The 27938-nt window shown below is 45.4% G+C and overlaps 1 protein-coding gene across 1 annotated transcript; it reads right to left on the reverse strand.

The window, feature by feature from the left end:
* Window positions 1-674: 674 nt before the first annotated feature.
* On the reverse strand, window positions 675-27631 carry DTYMK (deoxythymidylate kinase). Its single transcript, XM_065411137.1, has 5 exons — window positions 27418-27631; window positions 26149-26257; window positions 17340-17430; window positions 1842-2039; window positions 675-1337 (listed from the first exon to the last, which is right to left on the reverse strand). The coding sequence occupies exons 1-5, from the start codon at window positions 27629-27631 to the stop codon at window positions 1227-1229; spliced, it is 723 nt and encodes a 240-aa protein (XP_065267209.1). The 3' UTR covers window positions 675-1226.
* Window positions 27632-27938: the final 307 nt, after the last annotated feature.

Raw genomic sequence — 27938 nt, forward strand, 5'->3', positions numbered from 1 at the left:
TTTAATTTTACATCCAATCAAGCCTCCTGCTTGATGTAAGAACACAGACAACGCTATTCTAGAAATATCACCATGAAATCTGGTTTCAGCCAGGAAGGAGCTGAGAGAGTCAGGTAAGACCACAGTCCCTAGCAGGTGTGACATGGTGGGGTATGCTGGGACATTACCACAAAACAAGGTCCAGCAACTGGACATCAGGATCCATAAAACAAGAAAGCTTAACTTTAAGCTGCTGACACATTATCCTGGCTATGTGAGGAACTCAACTCAGTTTAAAGATAATTATAGTTTCAGTATGCAGATCACCTTTCAAACCAGTCCCATGCTATAGCAACCTATCTAGCCAAGGTTCTTACTGGCAAGCTCATCTGAGCACCTCACAATCTCTAATGTATTTATCCTCACAACAACCCTATGCAATAGGAGTGATAGGGAGGTACTATTTTATAGCTGGGGAACTGAGGCCCAGAGACACTAATTGACTTGGTCCCAATGAAAGTCTATAGCAGAGCAGGAAATTGAACCTAGGTGTCCCACATCCCAGGCTGGTGTTTGAAACACTGGATCACCTTTCATCTAAGGAAGTGTACAGGCTTGGGTTGATACTTTTCCAAAAGTGATTTCAAACCAGCTTACTTAAATATTTGTTGCTGTCACAAAAAAGGACACTAAAATAAAAGGCACTAATTTATTAGCAAGACTTCCACAAATTAAGAGTTTGAGTTAGTATGTTAAGTAAGTTATGGGAAGGGGAATCCCACAGGCATATGATTATGGAAAATGACAGTTCTCTAAGTACAAATGTAGAAAAACCCCTTTCCCCTTCTCTTGATTCACAACCCAATCTCCCCCACCTGAAGTCCCACTACCATAACTCATTGTGGTAATTAGCCAAAAGTTCCACTTACAATTACTTGTTTTATACATTTTGTCATTGCTCCTGCACAAGGTTTGTGCTTGGATTATAGGAAGATTTACAATAAAGTCTGCATTTATAAAATACATCAGGAAGATGGCTTGTAAGATCCAATTTACAGAGGAGGAGTTAGATAAAACCAGAGGTCTCCAAGGTATTTTTGGTTTATAAAAACAAAGCTCTGTGATCTAAACTGCAGCTATTAAAGGTGAAGGAGTCTGTCTGAGGAAGATCTGAGAGATGCCAGTTCCCCTTCAATCAGATCTGGAGCAGAATATGCTGCAGGAAGAGGGTGGAGTAAAAGCCAATTCTATTTCCAGAGTGCTCCTATGGGCTTATTCTGAACCTCCTGCATAGCCTCCTCAGTGAAAGACTTAATTTCATTATGCAACTCTTCAATGCTCTTCGAAGCATCAATTGTCTGTTTCCAAAATAAAAGCATTACATTTAAAACATTTCTCAGTGCCCAACGCTTTCATTAGAGGAGAAAATAAGACAGTAGATCTAGACCACGGAAATGCAGGTCACCATCTGCATGAATGGGAAGTCAGGTTTTCAATGCAGTTGTACATAAATTCTGTATTTTTAAAAATGTGGTTAATTAACAGTTTAATATCTGCTGAAGTGATCACTTACTTTCTTGATCTAGTTTTATATCAAGCTTGATATCTTATTGTTCTAGTCATTCAAATGGTGAGTTGCAATTCCTGCATCCTACCTATATAAGAAGGTCAAGATGGCACCTCCCTGTGACTGTGCTACATTGTAGCAGTTTTGTCTTCACTGTTTAATTTCAAGGATTAGAAAACCCTTTATATTATACAACAGTTTTTCTTTGAAGGGGGCTCCAAAGGATAAAGTCTTGAGAAGTTTAGTTTTAATTCATTGACCCATCTAGAGCCTTCCTGGAAGGTTATTCCCTTACCTTCCAGTTTAAAGTCTTGTCCTTTATCAGATGGTAGTAGTTCTGTAGAACTTTCTCCTGGAAGGAGCTATTCTCATAGCGTTCATTTCCAAAGTCCCCTCGTTTTGCTGCCTCCAACGTGCTCAACTGAAGAAATAGGATCAAATCTGGCTTTGGAAGCCCTACATCAGGCTGTTTGCACCAGTCCAAGGAGAAATTCTGTCCAAAGTGAGAAGGAGAAATAAATCGGAGGTGGAAGAAAAAATCAATGAAAATGAGAGAGCAGATCAACAAGAGACCAGCAGGAAAAAGACTTGGGGAAAATGAACATCCACTGAAGAACTACTACTAACAAGTGGACCAGATTCTCATTTGGTGTAAATCTATGTAGCTCTATTGACTTCAAAGGAGCTATGACAATTTACACCAGCTGACAACAGCCCAGTTTATGTATACTGGAAAAGACACCCCAAATACTTATGGCCTGATCTTCAGAGGTGCTGTGCACCTGTAGCTCTCACTGAAGTCAACATGAACTACAGGTGCTTAGCACCTTGGCAAATGAGATCACAGACATTTAAACACGGAGTCACTTTTTCGAATAATAGAATATCAGGGTTGGAAGGGACCTCAGAAGGTCATCTAGTCCAACCCCCTGCTCAAAGCAGGATCGATCCCTAAATGGCCCCTCAAGGATTGAACTCACAACCCTGGGTGTAGCAGGCCAATGCTCAAACCACTGAGAGAGAGAGAGAGAGAGAGAGAAGGGCTACATGGAGGATCATAGTGAGCCTGTGAGACTAGTGAAATCCGCCAGGAAACGCGGGACCCACAGAGACAAGGACAGAGCTTTGTCACAACTGGTTTCAGGAGCGGGATCATCGTTCACAGCGTGGTGGTAGAGAGGTTAAAAAAAATATGCACTGGGGTTTTGGATTTTTTTGTTTGTTTGCTTTGTACCACAATGGAGGAGGTGGTAAGAGCTCTGGTACAAGCCATGGCAGCCCAGCAGCAGGCCACCCGGGTTCAGGCAATGGTGCAACAGGAGTCTATGCGGCAACAGCAGGAAACCATTCAATTATTAATGGGTCAGGCAGCCCAAGATCATGCCCTCTTGCGAGAGGTAGTGGACCAGCTGAAGATCCTCACCACCCAGGCCCGGGGGTCCGACGGGACGCGAACCTTGAGGGCCACTGGTTGTCTGCCAAAGATGACATTGGAAGTTGACGTAGAGGCATATCTCCTCTCATTCAAAAGAGCTGCTCAGCGTGAGATGTGGCCCCAGGAGCAGTGGACCAGCATTCTTGCCCCCTTTTTGTGCAGAGAGGCCCAGAAGGCCTACTTTGACTTGCCTGCCATGGACGCCACTGACTATACCCGGCTGAAGGCAGAGATCCTAGCATGATCAGGGGTGTTGGCAGCGGTACGGGCCCAGAGGTCCAGTGAGTGGAAGTATCAGGAGAACAAACCCCTGAGGTCCCAGCTATTCGACCTCATACACCTCACGCAGAAGTGGTTACAGCCCGCGGTGTGCAGCCCGGAGGAGATTTTGGAGGAGATCCTGGTCATGGATCATTACATGCGAGGACTGCCAGCAGATCTCCACAAATGGGTAGGCCAGAATGATCCGTCCACCTATGACGAGATGATCACGCTGGTAGAAAGACGCATGACAACCAGGGAATTGACCCAACTACCCAAGGAAGGCCCCTTTCGAAGCAAGCATCCGACCCCAACCCTGGAAGGTTGGGCAGCCAAACCCCTGGGGAGTCCTAGGTGGAAGAAGGGGGGGCCAAAAACCAGCAGGGACCCCAGAAGGAAGGGATTGGCCTGAGTGGGGGGAACCCTGGGATTAAACCCCCTAACTCCCGTGATAGGGGAATGATTAGATGCAATTTATAGATGTTATGCATATGGGGAATGGGGACACATAGTAGCAGAGTGTCCCAGCACCGAGGAGCCTATGCAATGTAACTTGGGGGGATTAGGAGGTCCTGTGCTCCCTTATCCACCTTGCATGCGTCACATTAGCCCCGCATAACTACACCAGGCCGGTGAAGATAAACGGAGCAGAGACTACAGTGCTTGTGGACTCTGGGAGTGCTATCACCCTTATATCGGGTACGCTGGTAAAAAGTAGCCAGCTGCTACAAGCCAAACGCGTAGCAGTGACGTGTGTGCAGGGGGCCGTGAGCCATTACCTCACCATCCCGGTGGAGATAGAGGTTCAGGGGAACCCCATTGAGGTGACAGTGGGCGTAGTTCCTAAACTCCCATATCCTGTAGTCATTGGGAGTGACTATCCACGGTTTGATAATTTACTCCCCCCGGAGAGGCTGGAGGGAGGTGGAGACCCTGAGGGCAGCGACTCGTCGCCGGGGGAATGTCAACCCCGATGTTTGCTGAGATTTCTCAGTATCTGTTCTCAGCTCCCCCAAAGACCTGGAAGACAAAAAAAAGAGAGGAAGGCTGCGAAAGCTTTGGGAACCTGGATCCTGACCCAGGGCCAGAAGACCACCCTAGTAGGCAGATGGACACGAGCAGCCATCAGAGAAACTACCACCACGGAAAGTGAGCCAGAGGCTGGCCCCAGCCGTGACGGTGGCAAGCCGTTGGAAGAAGCAGAAGCCGGCCCCTGGGAGCTCGGGCAGGTTAGTTCCAGGAGAGAGACTTTCGAGCGGGACCAGGCAGAGGACCCTAGATATGATAATGCTAGGAAAGAGGTGGCCAAGATAGATGGAATCCCCATGGATGGGAAGGTCCGGGGTCCAGGACCTTACTTTATAGTGAAGAAAGATCTCCTGTACCGCGTGGTGCAAATGCAGGAGCAAGAGATACATCAACTTCTGGTGCCATGAAAACATCAAAAAGCCATATTGAGCCTCGCCCACAGTCACCTATTTGGAGGACACCTAGGGGTAGAGAAAACCCAGGCACGGATCCTGCGGAGCTTCTTCTGGCCAGGAGTACACGAAGATGTCCGGTGATACTGCATCTCTTGTCCAGAGTGTCAGCTACATAGCTCATGTCCACACTTGTGGGCCCCTTTGATACCTTGTCCAATAATAGAGGTACTATTTGAATGTATAGCCATGGATCTGGTTGGGCCCCTAGAGAAGACAGCTCGGGGCCACCAACATGTGCTTGTTGTACTAAACTATGCAACCCGATACCCGGAAGCCGTCCCCCTATGCAACACGGCTTCCAAGACAATAGCTAAGGAGCTAGTACAGATCTTTGCCCGGGTTGGGCTACCCAAGGAGATATTGACTGATCAGGGGACATCTTTCGTGTCCAAGTTGATGAAAGATCTCTGTTCGCTGCTCCACATACAAGCCCTACGGCCCTCTGTATACCACCTGCAAACAGATGGCCTTGTGGAAAGGTTCAATAGGACCTTTAAGGCCATGATCAGGAAAGTGGTGAGCTGGGATGGGAAAGATTGGGATACCCTATTGCCTTACCTCATGTTGCCATCTGGGAGGTTCTGCAAGCCTCCACGGGTTTCTCTCCGTTCGAACTACTATACGGGAGCCACCCCCAGGGCATATTGGATATAGCCAGAGAAACCTGGGAAGAGGAGCCAAATCCCGGAAGGAACATAGTCGAGCATGTACTGCAGATAAGGGATCGGATAGCCCGAGTTAAGCCCATTATATGGGAATACTTGGAGAGAGCACAGGAGACCCAACAAACCCATTATAACCACCAAGCAAAGCTTTGACGGTTCCAACCAGGGGAACGAGTGATGGTCCTGGTGCCCATAGCAGAAAGTGAACTGTTGGCCTAGTGGCAGGGACCCTACAAAGTGATCGAAGCCATGGGAGAGGTGAACTATAAGGTGCGGCAGCCAGGCCGCAGGAAACCAGAGCAAATTTACCACATCAATCTTCTAAAACTATGGCACGATCGAGAGGCATGCTTAGTCACCCAGGAGACCCTTCCCCAGGAGGATAACTTACACGAGCAAGTGAGGATATCACCCGACTTGACGCCGATCCAAAAGATCGAGGCAACCGACATGATTAATCGCAACCGAGATGTGTTCTCTACAAAACCAGGGCAGACGACTGAGACCTATCACCATATCCGCACGATCCCCAGAGCCAAGGTAACATTGAGACCCTACCAAATCCCAGCAGCCAAAAGAGAAGAAATCAAGGCCGAAGTAAAGAAAATGTTAGAATAAGGGGTTACTGAAGAATCTTACAGTCAGTGGTCCAGTCCAATCATTCTAGTGCCTAAACCTGACGGTACCATGAGATTCTTTAATGACTTTCGCCGACTGAATGAAGTATCCCAATTCGATGCATACCCCATACCACACATTGACGAACTGGTTGACCGACTGGGTAGTGCCCGATTCTTGACTACACTGGATCTGACAAAAGTGTAGTGGCAGATTCCCCTGACCAAAGAAGCTTAAAAAAAAGACAGCATTCTCCATCCCGGACAGGCTATTCCAGTACACTGTCCTCCTTTTCAGGCTACATGGAGCCCCAGCCACATTCCAGCGCCTCATGGTTAAACTGCTGCGCCCCCATACTAGTTATGCAGCCGCGTACCTAGATGATGTCATCATCCATACGCCAGACTGGGGAACCCACTTGGAGAAAGTTGAGGCAGTACTGCGCACATTAAGGCGGGCTGGCCTCACCGCTAAATGCGCCATAGGGCTAGCAGAGGCTAGGTACCTGGGATATATTGTAGGAAGGGGCATAGTGAAGCCCCAAACGAATAAGCAAGAGGCGATTCAAAACTGGCCCCAGATGACCCAAAAGAAGCAGGTCCACACGTTCCTAGGTGTGGTAGGCTATTACAGACGTTTTATTCCCCACTTCACCACTAGGGCAAGTCCTCTAACGGACCTGGTGAAGGCCCGAGGTCCAGACATGGTGAAGTGAACCAATGCAGCAGAGGGGGCATTCATAGACCTTTGGACGGCCCTCTATAATGACCCCATACTCATAGCCCCGGACTTTAACAAGGAATTTCTTTTACAAACAGATGCTTCCGAGGTGGGGTTGGGGGCGGTTCTGTCACAACTGGTTGGAGAAGAACACCCGATCCTCTACCTAAGCAGAAAGCTGCTCCCAAGAGAACAGAGGTACGCAGTAGTCAAGAGAGAATGCCTTGCTGTCAAATAGGCTATGGAGACACTGCGTTGTTACCTCTTAGGCTGGCGATTTACTCTTGTGACGGACCATGTGAATGCAACTGCATAAGGAAAAGAATGCAAAGGTCACAAAGTGGTTCTTATCCCTCCAACCATTCCAGTTCCGCATACGGCACAGGGCTGGATGCCACCACGGCAACGCTGATGGTCTGTCCCAAGTTGCCCAACTCTATGGTGTTGAGCGGGGGGGAAATATGTGACGAGGCAAGGCTAGATGGCTATAGTAAAGTAATGGGAGACAGATATATTAGCCACAGGCTAAACGAATCCCTGTTACCAGGATAAGCAAATAGCAGCTGCTCCAGGTCAATTCATAGATTCATAGATTCTAGGACTGGAAGGGACCTCGAAAGGTCATCGAGTCCAGTCCCCTGCCCGCATGGCAGGACCAAATACTGTCTAGACCATCCCTGATAGACATTTATCTAACCTACTCTTAAATATCTCTAGAGATGGAAGAACAGGAGTACTTGTGGCACCTTAGAGACTAACAAATTTATTAGAGCATAAGCTTTCGTGGGCTATAACCCACTTCTTCGGATGCATATAGAGTGAAACATATATTGAGGAGATGTATATACACACATATAGAGAGCATGAACAGGTGGGAGTTGTCTTACCAACTCTGAGAGGCCAATTAAGTAGGAGAAAAAAAACTTCAAAAGTTTTTTTTCTCCTACTTAATTGGCCTCTCAGAGTTGGTAAGACAACTCCCACCTGTTCATGCTCTCTATATGTGTGTATATACATCTCCTCAATATATGTTTCACTCTATATGCATCCGAAGAAGTGGGTTGTAGCCCACGAAAGCTTATGCTCTAATAAATTTGTTAGTCTCTAAGGTGCCACAAGTACTCCTGTTCTTTTTGCGGATACAGACTAACACGGCTGCTACTCTGAATCCAGAGATGGAGATTCCACAACCTCCTTAGGCAATTTATTCCAGTGTTTAGGAAAAAGTTCCTAACTGTGAGGGTGGTTAATGTCCAACTATAACCCCTAGATCCCTTTCTGCCGTACTCCTTCCTAGACAGTCTCTTCCCATTCTGTATGTGTGAAACTGATTTTTTCTTCCTAAGTGGAGCACTTTGCATTTGTCTTTGTTAAACTTCATCCTGTTTAACTCAGACCATTTCTCCAATTTGTCCAGATCATTTTGAATTATGACCCTGTCCTCCAAAGCAGTTGCAATCCCTCCCAGTTTGGTATCATCCGCAAACTTAATAAGCGTACTTTCTATGCCAATATCTAAGTCGTTAATGAAGATATTGAACAGAGCCGGTCCCAAAACAGACCCCTGCGGAACCCCACTCGTTATGCCTTTCCAGCAGGATTGGGAACCATTAATAACAACTCTCTGAGTATGGTTATCCAGCCAGTTATGCACCCACCTTATAGTAGCCCCATCTAAATTGTATTTGCCTAGTTTGTCGATAAGAATATCATGCGAGACCGTATCAAATGCCTTACTAAAGTCTAGGTATACCACATCCACAGCTTCTCCCTTATCCACAAGACTCGTTATCCTATCAAAGAAAGCTATCAGATTGGTTTGACATGATTTGTTCTTTACAAATCTATGCTGGCTGTTCCCTATCACCTTACCACCTTCCAAGTGTTTGCAGATGATTTCCTTAATTACTTGCTCCATTATCTTCCCTGGCACAGAAGTTAAACTAACTGGTCTGTAGTTTCCTGGGTTGTTTTTATTCCCCTTTTTATAGATGGGCACTATATTTTCCCTTTTCCAGTCTTCTGGAATCTCTCCCGTCTCCCATGATTTTCCAAAGATAATAGCTAGAGGCTCAGATACCTCCTCTATTAGCTCCTTGAGTATTCTAGGATGCATTTCATCAGGCCCTGGTGACTTGCAGGCATCTAACTTTTCTAAGTGATTTTTAACTTGTTCTTTTTTTTATTTTATCTGCTAAACCTACCCCCTTCCCATTAGCATTCACTATGTTAGGCATTCCTTCAGACTTCTCGGTGAAGACCGAATCGAAGAAGTCATTAAGCATCTCTGCCATTTCCAAGTTTCCTGTTACTGTTTCTCCCTCTTCACTAAGCAGTGGGCCTACCCTGTCTTTGGTCTTCCTCTTGCTTCTAATGTATTGATAAAAAGTCGTCTTGTTTCCCTTTATTCCTGTAGCTAGTTTGAGTTCATTTTGTGCCTTTGCCTTTCTAATCTTGCCCCTGTATTCCTGTGTTGTTTGCCTATATTCATCCTTAGTAATCTGTCCTAGTTTCCATTTTTTATATGACTCCTTTTTATTTTTTAGTTCATGCAAGATCTCGTGGTTAAGCCAAGGTGGTCTTTTGCCACATTTTCTATCTTTCCTAACCAGCGGAATAGCTTGCTTTTGGGCCCTTAATAGTGTCCCTTTGAAAAACTGACAACTCTCCTCAGTTGTTTTTCCCCTCAGTCTTGATTCCCATGGGACCTTACCTATCAGCTCTCTGAGCTTACCAAAATCTGCCTTCCTGAAATCCATTGTCTCTATTTTGCTGTTCTCCCTTCTACCCTTCCTTAGAATTGCAAACTCTATGATTTCATGATCACTTTCACCCAAGCTGCCTTCTACTTTCAAATTCTCAACGAGTTCCTCCCTATTTGTTAAAATCAAGTCTAGAACAGCTTCCCCCCTAGTAGCTTTTTCAACCTTCTGAAATAAAAAGTTGTCTGCAATGCAGTCCAAGAATTTGTTGGATAGTCTGTGCCCCGCTGTGTTAATTAAGACACCTGGGGCAAATTAAGATCTTTCCAGAAGGCAGGGAGGTCAGCTAGGTTGATTGGAACACCTGAAGCCAATCAGGGGCTGGCTGAAACTAGTTAAAAGCCTCCCAGTTAGTCAGGTGGGGCCATGTGTCAGGAGCTGTAGGAGGAAGCGGCACTGTTGGAGAGAGTGAGCAGTATAAACCATATCAGGCACAAAGAAGGAGGCCCTGAGGTAAGGGTGAAGTGGATATTGAGGAAGTGGCCCAGGGAATTGTACGCATTCTGTTTCTAAATAGTCAGCTACCATAGCTGATACTATTAGGGTCCCTGGGCTGGAGCCCGGAGTAGAGGGTGGGCCCGGGCTCCCCCCTTTTGCCCCCGATTAATCACTGAGACTGGGAGACAACAGAGACTGTGCAAGGGAGGGTAGCTTCTCCTCACCTCCCTTACTGGCTTATGATGAAAATGGCTCAGTAGGCTGTGACCCTTGCCTCTCTCGAGAGAAGGGCTACGTGGAGGGTCACAGTGAGCCTCTGCGGCTAGCGAAATCCACCAGGAAACACGGGACCCACAGAGACAAGGACAGAGCTTTGTCATAACATGTAATCTACCACTTCAGTAAGCTATTTGATACAGTTCCACATGGGAAATTATTAGTTACATTAGAGAAGATGGGGATTAATACAAGAATCAAAAGGTGGGTAAGGAACTGGTTAAAGGAGAGACTACAACACGTCATACTGACAGGTGAACAGTCAGACTGGAGGGAGGTTACTAATGGAGTTCCTCAGGGATCGGTCCTGGGACCAATCTTATTCAACATTTTCGTTCATGACCACAGCACAAAAAATGTGAGTGTGGTAATAAAATTTCCAGATGACACAAAGTTGAGAGGTACTGCCAATATAGAGGAGGACTGGAATATCATACAAGAAGATTTGGATGATCCTGAAAACTGTAGTAATAAAAATGGGATGAAATTTAATAGTGCAAAGTCATGCACTTAGGAACTATCAATAGGAATTTTTGCTATATGCTGGGGACTTATCAGTTGGAAGCAATAGGAGGAGGAGAAAGGTCTGTGTGTATTAGTTGATCAAAGGATGACTATGAGCAGCCAATGTGATGTGACTATGAAAAAAAGCTAGTGCATCAGGCAAGGTATTTCCAGTAGAGAGAGAGCAGTGTTAGTACCATTATACAAGGCACCGGTGAGACCTCATCTAGAATACTGTGTGCAATTCTGGTCTCCCATGTGTAAGAAAGATGAATTCAAACTGGAACAGGTACAGAGAAAGGCTACTAGGGTAATCAGAGGAATGGAGAACATACCTTACAGAGGAGACTTAAGGAGCTTGGCTTGTTTAGCATAACCAAACAAAGGCTATGGGGAGATATGATTGCTCTCTCTAAATCCATCAGAGGGATAAACACCAGGAAGGGAGAGGAGTTATTTAAGTTAAAGGCCAATGTGGACACAAGAATATGTGGCTATAAACGGCCATCAACAAGTTTAGGCTTGAAATATGCGAAAGTTTCTAACCATCAGAGGAGAGAAGTTCTGGAACAGCCTTCCAAGGGAGCAGTAGGGGCAAAATCCTAACTGGTGTCAAGACTGAACTTGATAAGTTTATGGAAGGAGTGGTATGTTGAGGTTGCCTATAATGGCATGTAGCTGTTCTGCGACTGCTAGTAACAAATATCTCCCAAGGCTGGAGATGGGACACTATGAGATAGGAAGGGCTCTGAGTTACTACAGTGAATTCTTTCTCAGGAGACTGGCTGGTGGGTCTTACCCACATGCTCAGGGTCTAACCGATTGCCATGTTTCGGGTCAGGAAAGAATTTCCCCCCTGGTCAGATATGCAGAGACTCTGGGGATTTTTCACCTTCCTTTGAAGCATGGGTCACAGGTGACTTGCAGGTGTAAACTAGAGTAAATGGTGTATTTTCTGTAACTTGAAGTCTTTAAATCATGATTTGAAAACTTCAGGACCTCAGTCAGACATTATGGTTCTGTTATAGGAGTGAGTGGGTAAGGTTCTGTGATCTATGATGTGCAGGAGGTCAGACTAGCTGATTGCAATGGTCCATTCTGGCCTTCAAGTCTGAGTCGCTAAAGATGGTAGAAAGCCAATTTGTTAAACCTACAAAGCTTTTGCCACTCACTTAGAAATATAAATCCTTTCATTAATTTCCTATAAGTTTCCAGGGCTAGAGGCAAATTCTTAAATGGCCTCCAATTTCTCTGGGCTAGCAGAGCAGATGAAGGTCTTGAATGAACCAATCTTCTAAGCAGAAGTGAGTAGTAATTACCATAAATTAGGGCTGTCAAGCAATTAAAAAAAATTAATCGCGATTAATCATGTGATTAATCACACTGTTAAACAACAGAATACCATTTATTTAAATATTTTTGGGTGTTTTCTACATTTTCAAATATACTGATTTCAATTACAACAAAGAATACAAAGTGTACAGTGCTCACTTTATATTTATTTTTGATTACAAATATTTGCACTGTAAAAAAACAAAAATTGTATTTTCAATTCACCTAATATAAGTACTGTAGTGCAATCTCTTTATCATGATAGCTGAACTTACAAATGTCAAATTACGTACAAAAAATAACAGCATTCAAAACTAAAACAATGTAAAACTTTAGAGCCTACAAGTCCACTCAGTCAGACTTAAGCCAATCGCTCAGACAAACAAGTTGGATTAGAATCATAGAATATTAGGGTTGTAAGAGACGTCAGGAGGTCATCTAGTTAAATCCCCTGCTCAAAGCAGGACCAAAACTAACTAAATCATCCCAGCCAGGGCTTTGTCAAGCCAGGCCTTAAAAACCTCTAAGGATGGAGATTCCACCACCTCCCTAGATAGCCCATTCCAGCGCTTCACCACCCTCCTTGTGAAATAGTTTCCTAATATCCAACCTAGACCTAGACCTCCCCCAATGCAACTTGAGACCACTGCTTCTTGTTCTGTCATCTGCCACCACTGAGAACAGCCTAGCTCCATCCTCTTTGGAACCCTCCTTCAGGTCGTTGAAGGCTGCTATCAAATCGCCCTTCACTCTTCTCTTCTGCAGACTAAATAACCCCAGTTCCCTCAGCCTCTCCGCATAAGTCATGTGTCCCAGCCCCCTAATCATTTTCGCTGCCCTCCGCTGGACTCTCTCCAGTTTGGTCCCTTCAGTAGTGGGGGGACCAAAACTGGACACAATACTCCAGGTGTGCCTCACCAGTGCCGAATAGAGGGGAATAATCACTTCCCTCGATCTGCTGGCAATGCTCCTACTAATACAGCCCAATATGCCGTTGGCCTTCTTGGCAACAAGGGCACACTGCTGACTTGTATCCAGCTTCTCGTCCACTGTAATTCCCAGGTCCTTTTCTGCAGAACTGCTGCTTAGCCAGTCATTCCCCAGCCTGTAGTGGTGCATGGGATTCTTCCTTTCTAAGGTTATATTTGCAGGAGACAATGTCACCTGAAAGTGAGAACAGGCATTCGCATGGCACTGTTGTAACTGGTGTTGCAAGATATTTACGTGCCAGATGTGATAAAGATTCATATGTCCCTTCATGCTTTAACCACCATTCCAGAGGGAAGCAAAAGTGGATGGGAACCTGGGAGGCAGTGACCATGAGATGGTAGAGTTCAGGATCCTGACACAAGGAAGAAAGGAGAGCAGCAGAATACGGACCCTGGACTTCAGAAAAGCAGACTTTGACTCCCTCAGGGAACTGACGAGCAGGATCCCTGGGAGAATAACATGAGGGGGAAAGGAGTCCAGGAGAGCTGGCTGTATTTTAAAGAATCCTTACTGAGGTTGCAGGAACAAACCATCCTGATGTTTAGAAAGAATAGTAAATATGGCAGGCAACCAGCTTGGCTTAACAGTGAAATCCTTGCTGATCTTAAACACAAAAAAGAAGCTTACAAGAAGTGGAAGATTGGACAAATGACCAGGGAGGAGTATAAAAATATTGCTCAGGCGTGCAGGAGTGAAATCAGGAAGGCCAAATCAAACTTGGAGTTGCAGCTAGCAAGAGATGTTAAGAGTAACAAGAAGGGTTTCTTCAGGTATGTTAGCAACAAGAAGGTGGTCAAGGAAAGTGTGGGCCCCTTACTGAATGAGGGAGGCAACCTAGTGACAGAGGATGTGGAAAAAGCTAATGTACTCAATGCTTTTTTTTGGCCTTTGTCTTCATGAACAAGGTCAGCTCCCAGACTAATGCACTGGGCAGCACAGCATGGGGAGGAGGTGACCAGCCCTCTGTGGAGAAAGAAGTGGTTCAGGACTATTTAGAAAAGCTGGACGAGCACAAGTCCATGGGGCCGGATGCGCTGCATCCAAGGGTGCTAAACGAGTTGGCAGATGTGATTGCAGAGCCATTGGCCATTATCTTTGAAAACTCATGGCGATCGAGAGAGGTCCCAGATGACTGGAAAATGGCTAATATAGTGCCCATCTTTAAAAAAGGGAAGAAGGAGGATCCGGGGAACTACAGGCCAGTCAGCCTCACCTCAGTCCCTGGAAAAATCATGGAGCAGGTCCTCAAGGAATCAATTCTGATGCACTTAGAGGAGAGCAAAGTGATCAGGAACAGTCATCATGGATTCACCAAGGGCAACTCATGCCTGACTAACCTAATTGCCTTCTATGACGAGATAACTGGCTCTGCGGATGAGGGGAAAGCAGTGGACGTGTTATTCCTTGACTTTAGCAAAGCTTTTGATATGGTTTCCCACAGTATTCTTGATGGCAAGTTAAAGAAGTATGAGCTGGATGGACTATAAGATGGATAGAAAGCTGGCTAGATCGTCGGGCTCAACAGGTAGTGATCAATGGCTCCATGTCTAGTTGGCAGCCGGTATCAAGCGGAGTGCCCCAAGGGTCGGTCCTGGGGCCGCTTTTGTTCAATATCTTCATTAATGATCTTGAGGATGGCGTGGATTGCACCCTCAGCAAGTTTGCAGATGACACTAAACTGGGAGGAGTGGTAGATATGCTGGAGGGTAGGGATAGGATACAGAGGGATCTAGACAAATTAGAGGATTGGGCCAAAAGAAATCTGATGAGGTTCAACAAGGACAAGTGCAGAGTCCTGCGCTTAGGACAGAAGAATCCCATGCACTGCTACAGACTAGGGACCGAATGGCTAGGCAGCAGTTCTGCAGAAAAGGACCTAGGGGTTACAGTGGACGAGAAGCTGGATATGAGTCGACAGTGTGCCCTTGTTGCCAAGAAGGCTAACGACATTTTGGGCTGTATAAGTAGGGGCATTGCCAGCAGATCGAGGGATGTGATCATTCCCCTCTATTCGACATTGGTGAGGCCTTATCTGGAGTACTGTGTCTGGTTTTGGGCCCCACACTGTCACAGGCCCAAGGACTCCCTCCCTCGGGGTCCAATGGGGAGGCAAATCAGCACTGAATGTTGCTAACGTGGTTGCAAGCATCGCAAGGCATTTCGGGGGAGGGTCAAAGGTGAGAGTGTGAAATGGAAGATTCCTTTGCAGGTTGCAAGAGGCCAAGAGGGGGAAGGAGGAAGAGGGCAGAGAACGGGTTAACTCGACACTTTAGCTAGCTCCGTGTGAAGATAAGACGCTGGCCCCGATCCAAGGTCATGGGCTCGACGAGAAAACTGCAGCTGCCCAGCTGTGAGAAGAGGAGAACTAAGTTGAGCAGGGCTGCAGAGACAGAAGTGAGAACAGTGAGAGCAAATGAGATGGCAAAGGCCAACGGGGGAAAACAAAGTCTCTGGAGCCCGGTGTGTTTTGAGAAGCCGAGGAGGCCACAGCGAGCCGGTTTGGACTGGTACAAAGAGCACCAGGAACAGAGGGCTCTAAAACGAAAACACCCCCAAAAGAACCCAGGACTTAAAAACCCTCCCGAGAGCCAAAGCAAGTCAGAGATCACAGCAGACCCTGGACGACCCGTGCACAGTACAAGAACTCCCGTCCACCCCTCCCCTTCTTCTTCTTATGTTACACCTAGGCTTGGCCAGCCTCGGGTCATGTGTGTGTGAGTATGAAAGTGGGTTAGGGCTGAGCTACTAACGCTTTCTTTCTTCCTTTGAGTGACGTGGGAGCAGTCCCAACACTCACCGCTGTTGTTTTATTATTTTATTAATAAAGCTTTAAAACTTAGACCCTTGGTGTGCTCCGTCATCTCCTCCCCTAAAGCTCCTGCGGCCTCAGCCTGATCACCTGATGCCCCGGACAGACTGGTAACAGAAATCTGTCACAACACTACAAGAAGGATGTGGAAAAATTGGAAAGAGTCCAGTGGAGGGCAACAAAAATTATTAGGGGGCTGGAGCACATGACTTATGAGGAGAGGCTGAGGGAACTGGGATTGTTTAGTCTGCAGAAGAGAAGAATGAGGGGGGATTTGATAGCTGCTTTCAACTACCTGAAAGGGGGTTCCAACGAGGATGGATCTAGACTGTTCTCAGTGGTCCCAGATGACAGAACAAGGAGTAATGGTCTCAAGTTGCAGTGGGGGAGGTTTAGGTTGGATATTAGGAAAAACTTTTTCATTAGGAGGGTGGTGAAGCACAAAAATGGGTTACCTAGGGAGGAGGTGGAATCTCGTTCCTTAGAGGTTTTTAAGGTCAAGCTTGACAAAGCCCTGGCTGGGATGATTTAGTTGGGGATTGGTCCTGCTTTGAGCAGGGGGTTGGACTAGATGACCTCCTGAGGTCCCTTCCAACCCTGATATTCTATGATTCTATGATATGCATCCATGCTGATGATGGGTTCTGCTCGATAACGATCCAAAGCAGAGTGGACCGATGCATGTTCATTTTCATCATCTGAGTCAGATGCCACCAGCAGAAGGTTGATTTTCTTTTTTGGTGGTTCGGGTTCTGTAGTTTCCGCATCTGAGTGTTGCTCTCTTAAGACTTCTGAAAGCATGCTCCACACCTCATCCCTCTCAGATTTTGGACGGCACTTCGGATTCTTAAACCTTGGGTCGAGTGCTGTAGCTATTTTTAGAAATCTCACATTGGTACCTTCTTTGCATTTTGTCAAATCTGCAGTGACAGTGTTCGTAAATCAAACGTGCTGGGTCATCATCAGAGACTGCTATAACATGAAATATATGGCAGAATGCAGGTAAAACAGAGCAGGGGACATACAATTCTCCCCCAAGGAGTTCAGTCACAAATTTAAATGAGCATCATCAACATGGAATGGTGGCTGAAGCATGATGGGGCATACGAATGTTTAGCATATCTGGCACTTAAATACCTTGCAATACCAGCTACAACAGTGCCATGAGAACGCCTGTTCTCACTTTCAGGTGACAGTGTAAATAAGAAGCAGGCAGCAGTATCGCCTGTAAATGTAAACAAACTTGTTTGTCTTACCAACTGGCTGAACAAGAAGTAGGACTGAGTGGACTTGTAGGCTCTAAAGTTTTACATTGTTTTGTTTTTGAGTGCAGATATGTAACAAAAAAAAATCTGCGTTTGTAAGTTACACTTTCAGGCTAGAGATTGCACTACAGTACTTGTATGAGGTGAATTGAAAAATACTATTTCTTTTGTTTATCATTTTTACAGTGCCCTCCCAATTAGACGCAGACACTGCCTTTCTGTTCATTCACTCACCTCTTTGGCACTTGTGAAGGCCACCCCGGAAAAGGCGTATCTGTCCACCACTAAAGTGATGCCTTGATTTAACTTCTCTTTAATCAACGGCCTGAACAACAGAAAGAAAAGACACATCATACTCCATTGTACCCAGGCAGAAATGATAAGAATTCAACACAGAGGACACAGCAGGTGGGCTCTTTTCAATTAGTTGATGCACTTGGCTATAGTGATCTCCAGCAACTGTGGGGTTACAGTACTTTGTCAGTCGAGGCTGTGATTTTTGTTTATAAGCTCTGTCCCCCGCAGTCTCTCAACGCTCTGAAAATCAACCCCAACCTTATTCATCACTATCCTTCCAGCCAAGGAGGAATGGATGGGACTCTTTTCAGAGACAAACAGTGCTGCAAGAAGGATGCTTGCTATGGCTGCTGCTGCCTGAAATAGTGCTACTTTCATCCTGCCCTTTATTAGGGGCTGAGCAAATAACCTCCCATCGCCCAGCATAAAAAGCAAATTCCAGAGCCACTAATCCCAAGTCTACTGCATGGTAATGCAGAGCACTAGTTCATCCAGTTAAATGACCTATGGACAAAGTCACAGCCAAGCTGAAAGTATCTACAGTTGGGACCAAACGAGTGGTTTAGTTCAATTTTTTTATTTAGTGTAGCAGATACAATAAGGACTATGTGTCTCTTGGGCAAGAAATCACTTGAACTTCAACCAAAATGGACAATAATGTGTCAAGACTCATGCATCTGTCTTCCATGCTGAGAATTCATGCATGTTCTCTATCTGCTTGGCATTAGATACGAATGAGCTACCACCAGCCTCAGCAGGATCAGATAAGCCTTTGGAAAATGCAGCTTTTAAAAAGTGAAACATATTTTCTATTTTACAGATTTCCAGCTAACAGCACTACTTTTCACAAATTTAAACCATTACCCTTGTAAAAGTCTGGTTTGACTAAAACCCTACATCATTCTACCACTTATTGCACAAAAGTAGTAGCATCCAGGTTGAACTGTCAATAGATCATATTAAAGGCAGTACCCACTCTCTGTAATAAATAGTGTAGTGCATACTTCATCATAAAGCAAGAGAGCTGAAGCTTAACTTGAAAAATGAAGGGAAGAACACCAGTTCTTTAAGAGCATCTCAGCAGCAAGAGTTTTAGTGAGACTACACTTTAAGGCCTCAATTCTGCAATTGATCCATGTGAGAGCAGGAACTAAGAATGTTTCACCCTCTGATGCCAGGAAGCAGATATGGGGGTTGATTTTGAGAGTTCTCACACTACATTAATTTCAAGGGGAGTTAAGGGGCCTCAATGTGACGGGTTGGGTCACAGAAACCTTGGGACTGCCACCTGATGTGCTGGGACTACCTCTAAGCCCGTTTTCCCTGGCAGCTTAGGACTTCAGTACCTTGCCTGGTGGTGCCAGACACGATAGCCTGCTACAAACACAGACCCAGGTCTGAACCACGTCCCCCAGAAGCTGCAGGCTTAACTGAAAACAGCTTAAGAAGTGCTCCTGTCTCCAGCACCCAGATACCCAGCTCCCAATGGGGTCCAAACCTCAAATAAATCCATTTTACCCTTTATAAAGCTTATACAGGGTAAACCCATAAATTGTGTATCTTCTATAACACTCATAGAGAGATATGCACAGCTGTTTGCTCCCCCAGGTATTAATCACTTACTCTGGGTTAATTAATAAGTAAAAAGTGGTTTTATTAAATATAAAAAGTAGGATTTAAGTGGTTCCAAGTAATAACAGACAGAACAAAGTAAATTACCAAACAAAATAAAACAAAACACACAAGTCTAAGCCTAATACAGTAGGAAACTAAATGCAGGTAAATCTCACCCTCAGAGATGTTCCAATAAACTTCTTTTACAGACTAAACTTCCTCCTAGTCTGGGTCCAGCAATTGCTCACACCCCTGTAATTATTGTCCTTTGTTCCAGTTTCTTTCAGGTATCCTTTGGGGTGGAGAGGCTCTCTCTTGAGCCAGCTGAAGACAAAATAGAGGGGTTTCCAGGGGCTTATATAGTCTCTCTCTTGTGGGTGGAAACCCCTCTCTCACCACTTTAGAATCACAGCTACAAGATGGAGTTTTGGAGTCACATGGGCAAGTCACATGTCCATGCATGACTCAGTTCTCTACAGGCTGACGACATTGCCCATGTTAGCCCGAATGTTCCCAGGAAAGCTCAGATGTGGATTGGCATCTATCAAGGGCCACTGTTAGGTAAGTGCTCCCAATTACTTGAATAACCCCTTCACACTATATTGACCAAATCTGCCTTAGGTGCTTCCTACAGCAAACTTTAAATACAAGCATAGAGCCAACGCTCATAACTTCAGATATAAAAATGATACTTGCATACGAATAGGATGAATACACTCAGTAGAACATAACCTTTGCAAAGATATGTTACATGGCATATCTAGCATAAAACATTCCAGTTATGTCATATTTACACTCATAAGCATATTTCTATAAAGCATTATGGGGTGCAACGTCACACTCAGCACATAGAAAATCAGGTCAGATCCTGTAACAAGCTCTCCACTGATGGACCCAATGCATGCCCAGAGACACACTGCAATCAACGGGCCTCCACACAAGTGCCAGTGTCTGCCTGCGTAGAGCTCATTGCAGCCTTGGGGCCTTATTTCAGTGCAAATGTAGGCACCAAAGTTTGGAAGTTTTAGCCTGGGGGAGTTTGTTCCAGAGAGGTGTTAAGCACCTGCTACTCTCACTGAAGTTCTAATGAGAGAGGCTCAGCATCAAGCCATAAGCTTGCAATAGCATTTGTTAGGTGGGAGAGCAGTGAACTGCTCACAAATGAGCAGTTCTTACATTTTCTTCTTATATATGGATGTTGAAGTAGAAAGCCTGGGCCACTCCCACCCCTCTTAAATCACTTAGAAGTTTCATCACAATTTCCCTTGATTAAAGTTTAGGGAGTATGACTCAATCAGAGGTCCTAGGGACTGGTCAGAATCATGTTGAATGTTGTTAACCATGTATTTTGAATTTTATCATCATACAGGACAGTAGCATAATACATGATTTAGAAGGTAAATGCCATTTTTTAATTGTATGAAAAACACAGAATCCATGCCCTAGCGCAGGGGTCAGCAACATTCGGCACGCAGCTCGCCAGGGTAAGCACCCTGGCGGGCCGGGCCAGTTTTATTTACCTGCTGACGCGGCAGGTTCGGCCGATCGCTTGCCCGCGCCGCTTCTCACCGCCCCCATTGGCCCGGGACGGCGAACCGCGGCCAGTGGGGGCCGCGATCGGCCGAACCTGCCGCGTCAGCAGGTAAATAAAACTGGCCCGGCCCGCCGGGCTGCTTACCCTGGCGAGCCGCGTGCCGAACGTTGCCGACCCCTGCCCTAGCGCCTTACAAATACGCCACTTTTGCCAAGCTCCACTGGGAGAAGCTGTGGTTCTCTGTTGCTACCATAGAGTCACATTTACTCACTCAGTGCTCTCCTCTGAGCTCAATCCACCCTGTGATTGTTGCTGTTCCCTCTACTTAAGACCAGGAAGAGGAAATTCAAAAATAGACCTGGTAACATTGAAGAAATATTCCCACACCATAGGCAGGTATCTGCCCCCCCAAAAAATTAACAGACTAGATCAGGGATTCAGAACAGATGCTCTGCTCAGAACACAGGCAAGTTATCCCTATAGTTTAGAGGGCTATATACATAAACTACAAATCAAGAAATTATGTGAACCCAAGATTAAGAATACTGTGTGAGAAATCTAAATCAGTCTTGTTGGTATGGCAAATTCAGAGCTGGAGAAAGGCGTTCCACATCAGTCTCTGTGCCTTCAGCTACAACATTAGGAAAAGCATGAAGACTTTATCTTAATTTTAGCATTAATTAATTTAGTGCTCATAAAGTGATGGATTTCTAGTTCTAGCCTAATTCAAGATGATGCTAGCAGATGCTTCAATCCTAACCTAAGGCACTCTTAATTCTATTCCAGGCTGCTCTTAAGAATGCCAATCAGATCATATCGGGAGGTGACTTTGTGATACACACAGAAGTGGTAGGAAGAGGAGACTACCAAATTCACTTTCACTTATAGTCGAGCTTTTAATTAAGATTTCAAGAGATTACCAAGGTAACAGGTTAATCCACTGTGTGATGGAGTCTCCTAAAACCTCATGTAAGGTCTGAGGCCTTTTTCTGCAGCCATGTAAGGAGAGCAGTAGCTATGAGCCAAGAAGCAGAAAGTCACATCCTCACCTTCCTTTTAAGTTATATCAAAACAACGTAATATTGGGCTGTTAAGAAGGCACCCCTACTAATAGTACCCATCATACCAGATAAGCAAGGAATCTCTTAAGATGTTTAAAGAAAATGTTGTTTGACAGCATTCTGTCTGGCAAAAAAACACTTATCAACAGTTTGGGTGCGAAATCTCTACTTCTTTATTGTTTTGCCTTTATGATCCCTACTTCTCTATTGTTTATCTGTATGGTTTCTGTCTGTTACATAACTAATTTTGCTAGATGTAAATCAACTATGGTGGTGGGGTGTGATTGATTAAAGATTTTTTTCATAATGGGCTAGGATTGGTGAAAGATATGGTTTTATAGTACTTTAGTTTAAAATGATTGGTTAAGGCACAGCTAAGCAGGACTCAAGTTTCACTATATAAACTGGGGTCCAAAAGGAAGTTCTTTGGAACCAACTCCAGGACACAGTCCCAAGATCATAGCTGCCAGATCTCAACAGCCTGCCAATCACACCATGCAGAAGCTGGAGTCAGGATGACCTGATCCTGACTGGCCCTCAGGAAAATTTCATCTTCCTTCTTGGGAGTGGTAAGCATTGTATTCATAGCACGTGCATTCTGTTTTGGTGGTTGTTAATAAATAGAGGTTACGGATATTACTGTGTAAGGCTCTTTCACTGGTAAAAGACCACCCAAATCCACAGAAGAGTATGCCCTAAGCCCTAGGAATTGGGTATGGGTGGCCCTGAGCCTTAGGAACTGGCTAAAGGTAGGTGCCTTTTGCCTGGAGCTCTAGGAACTGGGAAAGGGTGGAGGTGCCTAAATCAATCGGATTATGCCTTGAGCCCTAGGAACTGGGTAAAGGTGGGTGCCCTAGAGTGTGCAGGTAACAAATTTGGTGGAGAATGTGGGCAGCCTATGGTCATTTGGACTGAACTGATAGAGCTTCACACAGTGAATAATTGTAGAAAAGTAATAGCAGCAGAATACCTGTGCATTTTGTCAATAAGGGCCACTACCTACTTGACAGAATGACCATTCTGAAGCTTCAGGAGGGAACAAAGAAAAGGAGCAGGAGGGATGAGGGTTAGCTGAAGAGCCCACCTTCCTTGCTAAATGGGTAGCAGAACAAGGTCCATGCCCATGGGGATAAGATTCTTTCCAGGGGAGGGATGTCCTTGAGTCTGCTTGTAAGGGGTTTAAAGTAGGGCTGTTGATTAATCACAGTTAACTCACATGATTAACTAAAAAAAATAAATCGCGATGAATTGCACTGTTAAACAATAGAATACCAATTGAAATGTATTAAATATTTTTGGATTTTTTTTACATTTTCAAATATGTAATTGAAATAGATAACACAGAATACAAGTGTACTCACTTTATATTTTTTATTATAAATATTTGCACTGTAAAAAACAAAAATAATATTTTTCAATTCACCTCATACAAGTACTGTAGTGCAATCTTTTTATCATGAAAGTGCAACTTACAAATGTAGGGCTTTTTTGTTACGTAACTGCACTCAAAAACAAAACAATGTAAAACTTTAGAGCCTATTAGTCCACTCAGTCATACTTTTGGGCAGCCAATTGCTAAGACAAACAAGTTTGTTTACATTTACGGGAGATAATGCTACCCACTTCTTAATTACAATGTCACCTGAAAGTGAGAACAGGCTGTCGCATGGCACTGTTGTAGCTGGCACTGCAAGATATTTATGTGTCAGATGTGCTAAAGATACATATGCCTCTTCATGCTTTGGCCATCATTCCAGGGGACATGCTTCCATGCTGATGACGCCCGTTAAAAAAATGTGTTAATTAAATTTGTGACTGAACTCCTTGGGGAAGAATTGTATGTTTCCTGCTCTGTTTTACCCACATTCCGCCATATATTTCATGTTATAGCAGTCTCGGATGATGACCCAGCACATTTTGTTAGTTTTAAAAACACTTTCACTGCAAATTTGATAAAATGCAAAAGAAGATACGAATGTGAAATTTCTAAAGATAGCTACAGCACTGGACCCAAGATTAAAGAATCTGAAGTGCCTTCCAAAAATCTGAGAGGGATGAGGTGTGGAGCATGCTCTCAGAAGTCTTAAAAGAGCAACACTCTGATGTGGAAACTACAGAACCCCCCAAAAAAGAAAATCAACCTTCTGCTAGTGGCATCTGACTCAGATGATGTAAATGAACATGCATCTGTCCGCACTTCTTTGGATCGTTATCGAGAACCCATCATCAGCATGTCCTCTGGAATGGTAGTTGAAGCATCAAAGGACAAATGAATCTTTAGTGCATCTGGCATGTAAATATCTTGTGACTCCAGCTACATCAGTGCCATTCAAACACCTGTTCTCACTTTCAGGTGACATTGTAAACAAGAAGCAGGCAGCATTATCTTCTGCAAATGTAAACAGACTTGTTTGTCTGAGCAACTGGCTGAACAAGAAGTAGGACTGAGTAGACTTGTAGACTCTAAAGTTTTACGTTGTTTTATTTTTGAATGCAGGTTTTTTTATACATAATTCTACATTTGTAGATTCAACTTTCATGATAAAGAGATTGCACTACAGTACTTGTATTAGGTGAATTGAAAAATACTATATATTTTGTTTTTTTAACGGTGCAAATACTTGTAGTCAAAAATAAATATAAAGAGATCACTGTACACTTTGTATTCTGTGTTGTAATTGAAATCAATCTATCTGCAAATGTAGAAAACAACCAAAATATTTAAATAAATAGCATTCTATTCTTGTTTAATTGCACATTTAATCACTTGACAGCCCTAGTTTAAAGCATTCTGTAAACGCATAAAGCAAAAAACAAAGAAAAATGCTAGCAAAGCAGCAGCAGCATGGGCTTTATGGAAAGCTGTCACTAATCTTTCAGCCTGGTAGCACTCCAGGAAAGACAACTGAAGGATTACAAATTAGAGTTGGATATAGTTAAGGATAATTTGGCTCAGTATAAGGCACCGCAGGGCGCCAGTGAAGCTTCAGCATTACAGAATGCAACAGCCTTATAGGCAAAAACAGGAGAGTGTGAACATTTAAAACTGAAAGTAGAAAACCTGATTGGAGAAGTATCTACATTGCAAATGAAACTAGGGGATGCTCAGGCAGCTGTCAGAACAGTGTTATAAGAAAATAAGGCTTGGGCCCAGACAAACAGTGACCAGGTATGGGCAGCTGCACAGTTATTGGGACCCCTAGAAAGGAACATGTGTCTGGACTGGATGGTGAAGGTGTTGGCACAATCTGGATGGAGGCCAGCAGATTATGAGGTCTTAGCCCAGGCCTGTACTAGTGCTTCTGACTGCGCAGTAATACGGACTGCTGAGGAGCGGTTAGGTGCAAACGGTGTTCTTGCTACCAGATGGGACTGGGTGAAGGAAGTAAGTAATGTTGGTCCGACAACACTGGAAATTGTTCCATGTAAAAGTACAGGGCCCCTGTGAGTCCCCAGAATTGTATGCCATTAAAAAGGAGATACTGGCCATAGCTGCCAGGGTTGTGCCAATAGTAACTGGAACCCAACTGGATTTCAATGCTTTAGCTTTTAAGACTGCATTGTTAGACGGTTTGAATTAAAAAATGAAGGTGAATTTAGGATCCATAGATCCAGCTAGTGGGTACCCCGAGTTAAAACAGGACATTTTTCAAGCAGCTATAGTTTTTCAAGACACGCTGGGACAGAAGAAGGAACTGACAGGAGAATGGAACCCATCCAGGCGGTAACTTTTGCCAACAACGGGCCCCCAGATTTCCAAGGGGAACCAGGGGAAAAGGGGCACGATGCACCATGGCATGTTGGAGGAAGAGAACAGGGAGGTGCAAGGGACAGCATAGGAGCAAGAGGAAGACATGGATATGGGTATCAGATGCAGAATAGAGAAAGAAGATGCACACAGGGAATGAAGGCATGGAGGAAGCTCATAATGGCAGGAGAACCAAAAGAGACATGGAAGGGGAAGCCCACAAGTGAGTTACTGCAGAGGGTTGTCCAGTTAGAAAGGCAAGAGGAATTGACTGACAGGGCTCCTGTAACTCCCATAACGGACTCTATCGTTGGTGCCACTCCAACAGTGGTGCCCGCCTCCTCGGACTTCCCCTGAGGTAGTGGCCCAACTACAGTATGACAAATGGGGGCGTCCCATTGTAGGGGCAACAAAGGGGAGATCTGGGAAACAAACATGCCCCACAATGTTAATTGACACAGGTGCATCAGTATGTGTGCTTGGAGAGCAGTGGCTTCCCAGGGATGCTTTGGAAACCGAAAATTCAACACAACTAATATCATATACAGGAGAGACAATGAAAGCATTTATCACAAGACCAATCCTGACCTGTATAGGAAATCAGGAGTCATGCGTAAAATATTGTTTTCAGAAGCAGGATCAAATTGGGAATGGGCCTGCCTAAATCAACCGGGTTATGCCTTGAGCTCTAGGAACTGGGTTAAGGTGGGTGCCCTAAAGTGGGCAGGTAATACTTAGGATTCAAAGCTGTGCACATTACTTTAAAACTCAAAAAAGAATTATATTTACACTTGTTCCCAGCGGTTAGCAGAGAAAAGCAGATGCACTGTGTGGTCTTCCAAATTGCTCTTGTTCTCCAAGTAGGAGCTAATTAGCTGCCCAATTTCTGTTGTTCTGTCTGTTAGAAAGAGTACAAGAACAAGTCTGGTGAGTTATGCAGTCTCTTGCTTCAGTTACTGTGCAATATGACTTAAGATTTATGCCATGTACAAATTCCATGGAACAAATATTTTAAACCCCAAACTAAAACCAGTCATGCTTGGACATACATGTTCTGAAAATCCAACTGTTCCATTTTTAAAAATTGCTACACAAAGAGAATTTTCAAGTTGCAATGTAAACAAACCAAAAACCAGGAGGTGCCATAATATGGGAAGCACAACCTCAACGGCAGAGTAAAAATAAAAGGAGTAAATGCACTAAATGTAGGGAAATGTGACAGAAAAGCTGTGTGTCCTGGCCTTTCTAGTGTGGCAATACATTCCCACCACAAAGGGTTCACTGTGACAGCCAAGGGACCATGCGACACCACAGCTGAGAATGCAGCTACAGGTATCAGTGTTACATTCCCCAATGTTTTCAGAGGCCTCTCCCCAAGTGGAGGGGGGGGGGGGGGGGGCAGGCATGCCCCAGGGCAAAGCAAACACTAGCTATGAAGACGTATACCTTTATGATTAGACCTCTAACTGTACATGGCAGGCATGAAAAGGAGGGCAAGACACAGCACCATTGGTTTTATTTTCCTGAAGGGATACCTAGCTTTCAAACTTTGGGGGACACTGCTTACTGGAAAGCCACAGCAATCACCAGCCCTTGGTGTGCAACCCTCAGGGCCCCCCACTGGGGGCTAAATGGGGCTGCCCCACCCTGCATCAGTGGAATTAACGGTGCTAAGCCTCCCCCAACTTCCCCAACCCCGTCAGTGAGGTTAGTGGTGTCTCCCCCCTCCATGCCACAGGGGTTAGCAATGTCCCCTGTCCCCTCCATGTCACTGGGGTTGGCAGTGACCCCTATGTCATGGCGGTAACGGTGCCCCACCCTTCCCTCCATGTTATGGGGGTTGGCAGCATTCCCGCAATTACAGGGGTTAGCATTACCCCCCACTTCCCCTTCATGTCACTTGGTTTGGCGGTGCCCACCCACCTGTAGTACCCCCCATATCACGGGGGTTGGTGGTGCTCCCCACCTACCCTCCCATGTCCATATCACGGGGGTTGGGGACGGCAGGGCGCGGGGGGGCGCACAGGAAAGGTGGGAAGGGCCAGACTCCCCCCGTACCCGGGAATCGCAGGAGCTCGGCGAGGTGCCCAGATGCCTGCAGCGCTTCCACCAGCCTCCGGCTCTGCGTGGTCTTCCCGGTCCGGTCCACACCCTCCAGCACCACCAGCGCCCCGCGTCTGCACGCCATGGCCTGGACGGCACGCGCCACAACCGTTACCACTCTTAGAGAGACAGGCGCGGGAAGGAGGAGCGTCTGCTTCCGGAGAACCATAGAGAGCCACGCGGGGACAGTTTGGACAGAAGGGGCTGCCCCAGGCCTCCAAGGCGGAGCCCCACCCCATCTGCCTAGCCCCGCCGGGGGGCAAAAGCACACGGACGGGGCCCAGGGTTTGCCTAGAGCACCTGCCTATCGGCAGCTACACAAGGGGCGCCCCACTGGCGCCGGGGGCCCTATCCTTAGACGAGGGGCTGTGGGGGAGACACTGCTGCGGCCCCGGGCTCGGCTGTGGGGGTGACAGCTACCCTTGCCCTAGACGGGGGTGGGGGAAGAGTTACTGGCTGTCACTGTCCCGGGCTGG

This window comes from Emys orbicularis, chromosome 9 (genome assembly GCF_028017835.1).
Source record: "Emys orbicularis isolate rEmyOrb1 chromosome 9, rEmyOrb1.hap1, whole genome shotgun sequence".
NCBI lineage: Eukaryota > Metazoa > Chordata > Testudines > Emydidae > Emys > Emys orbicularis.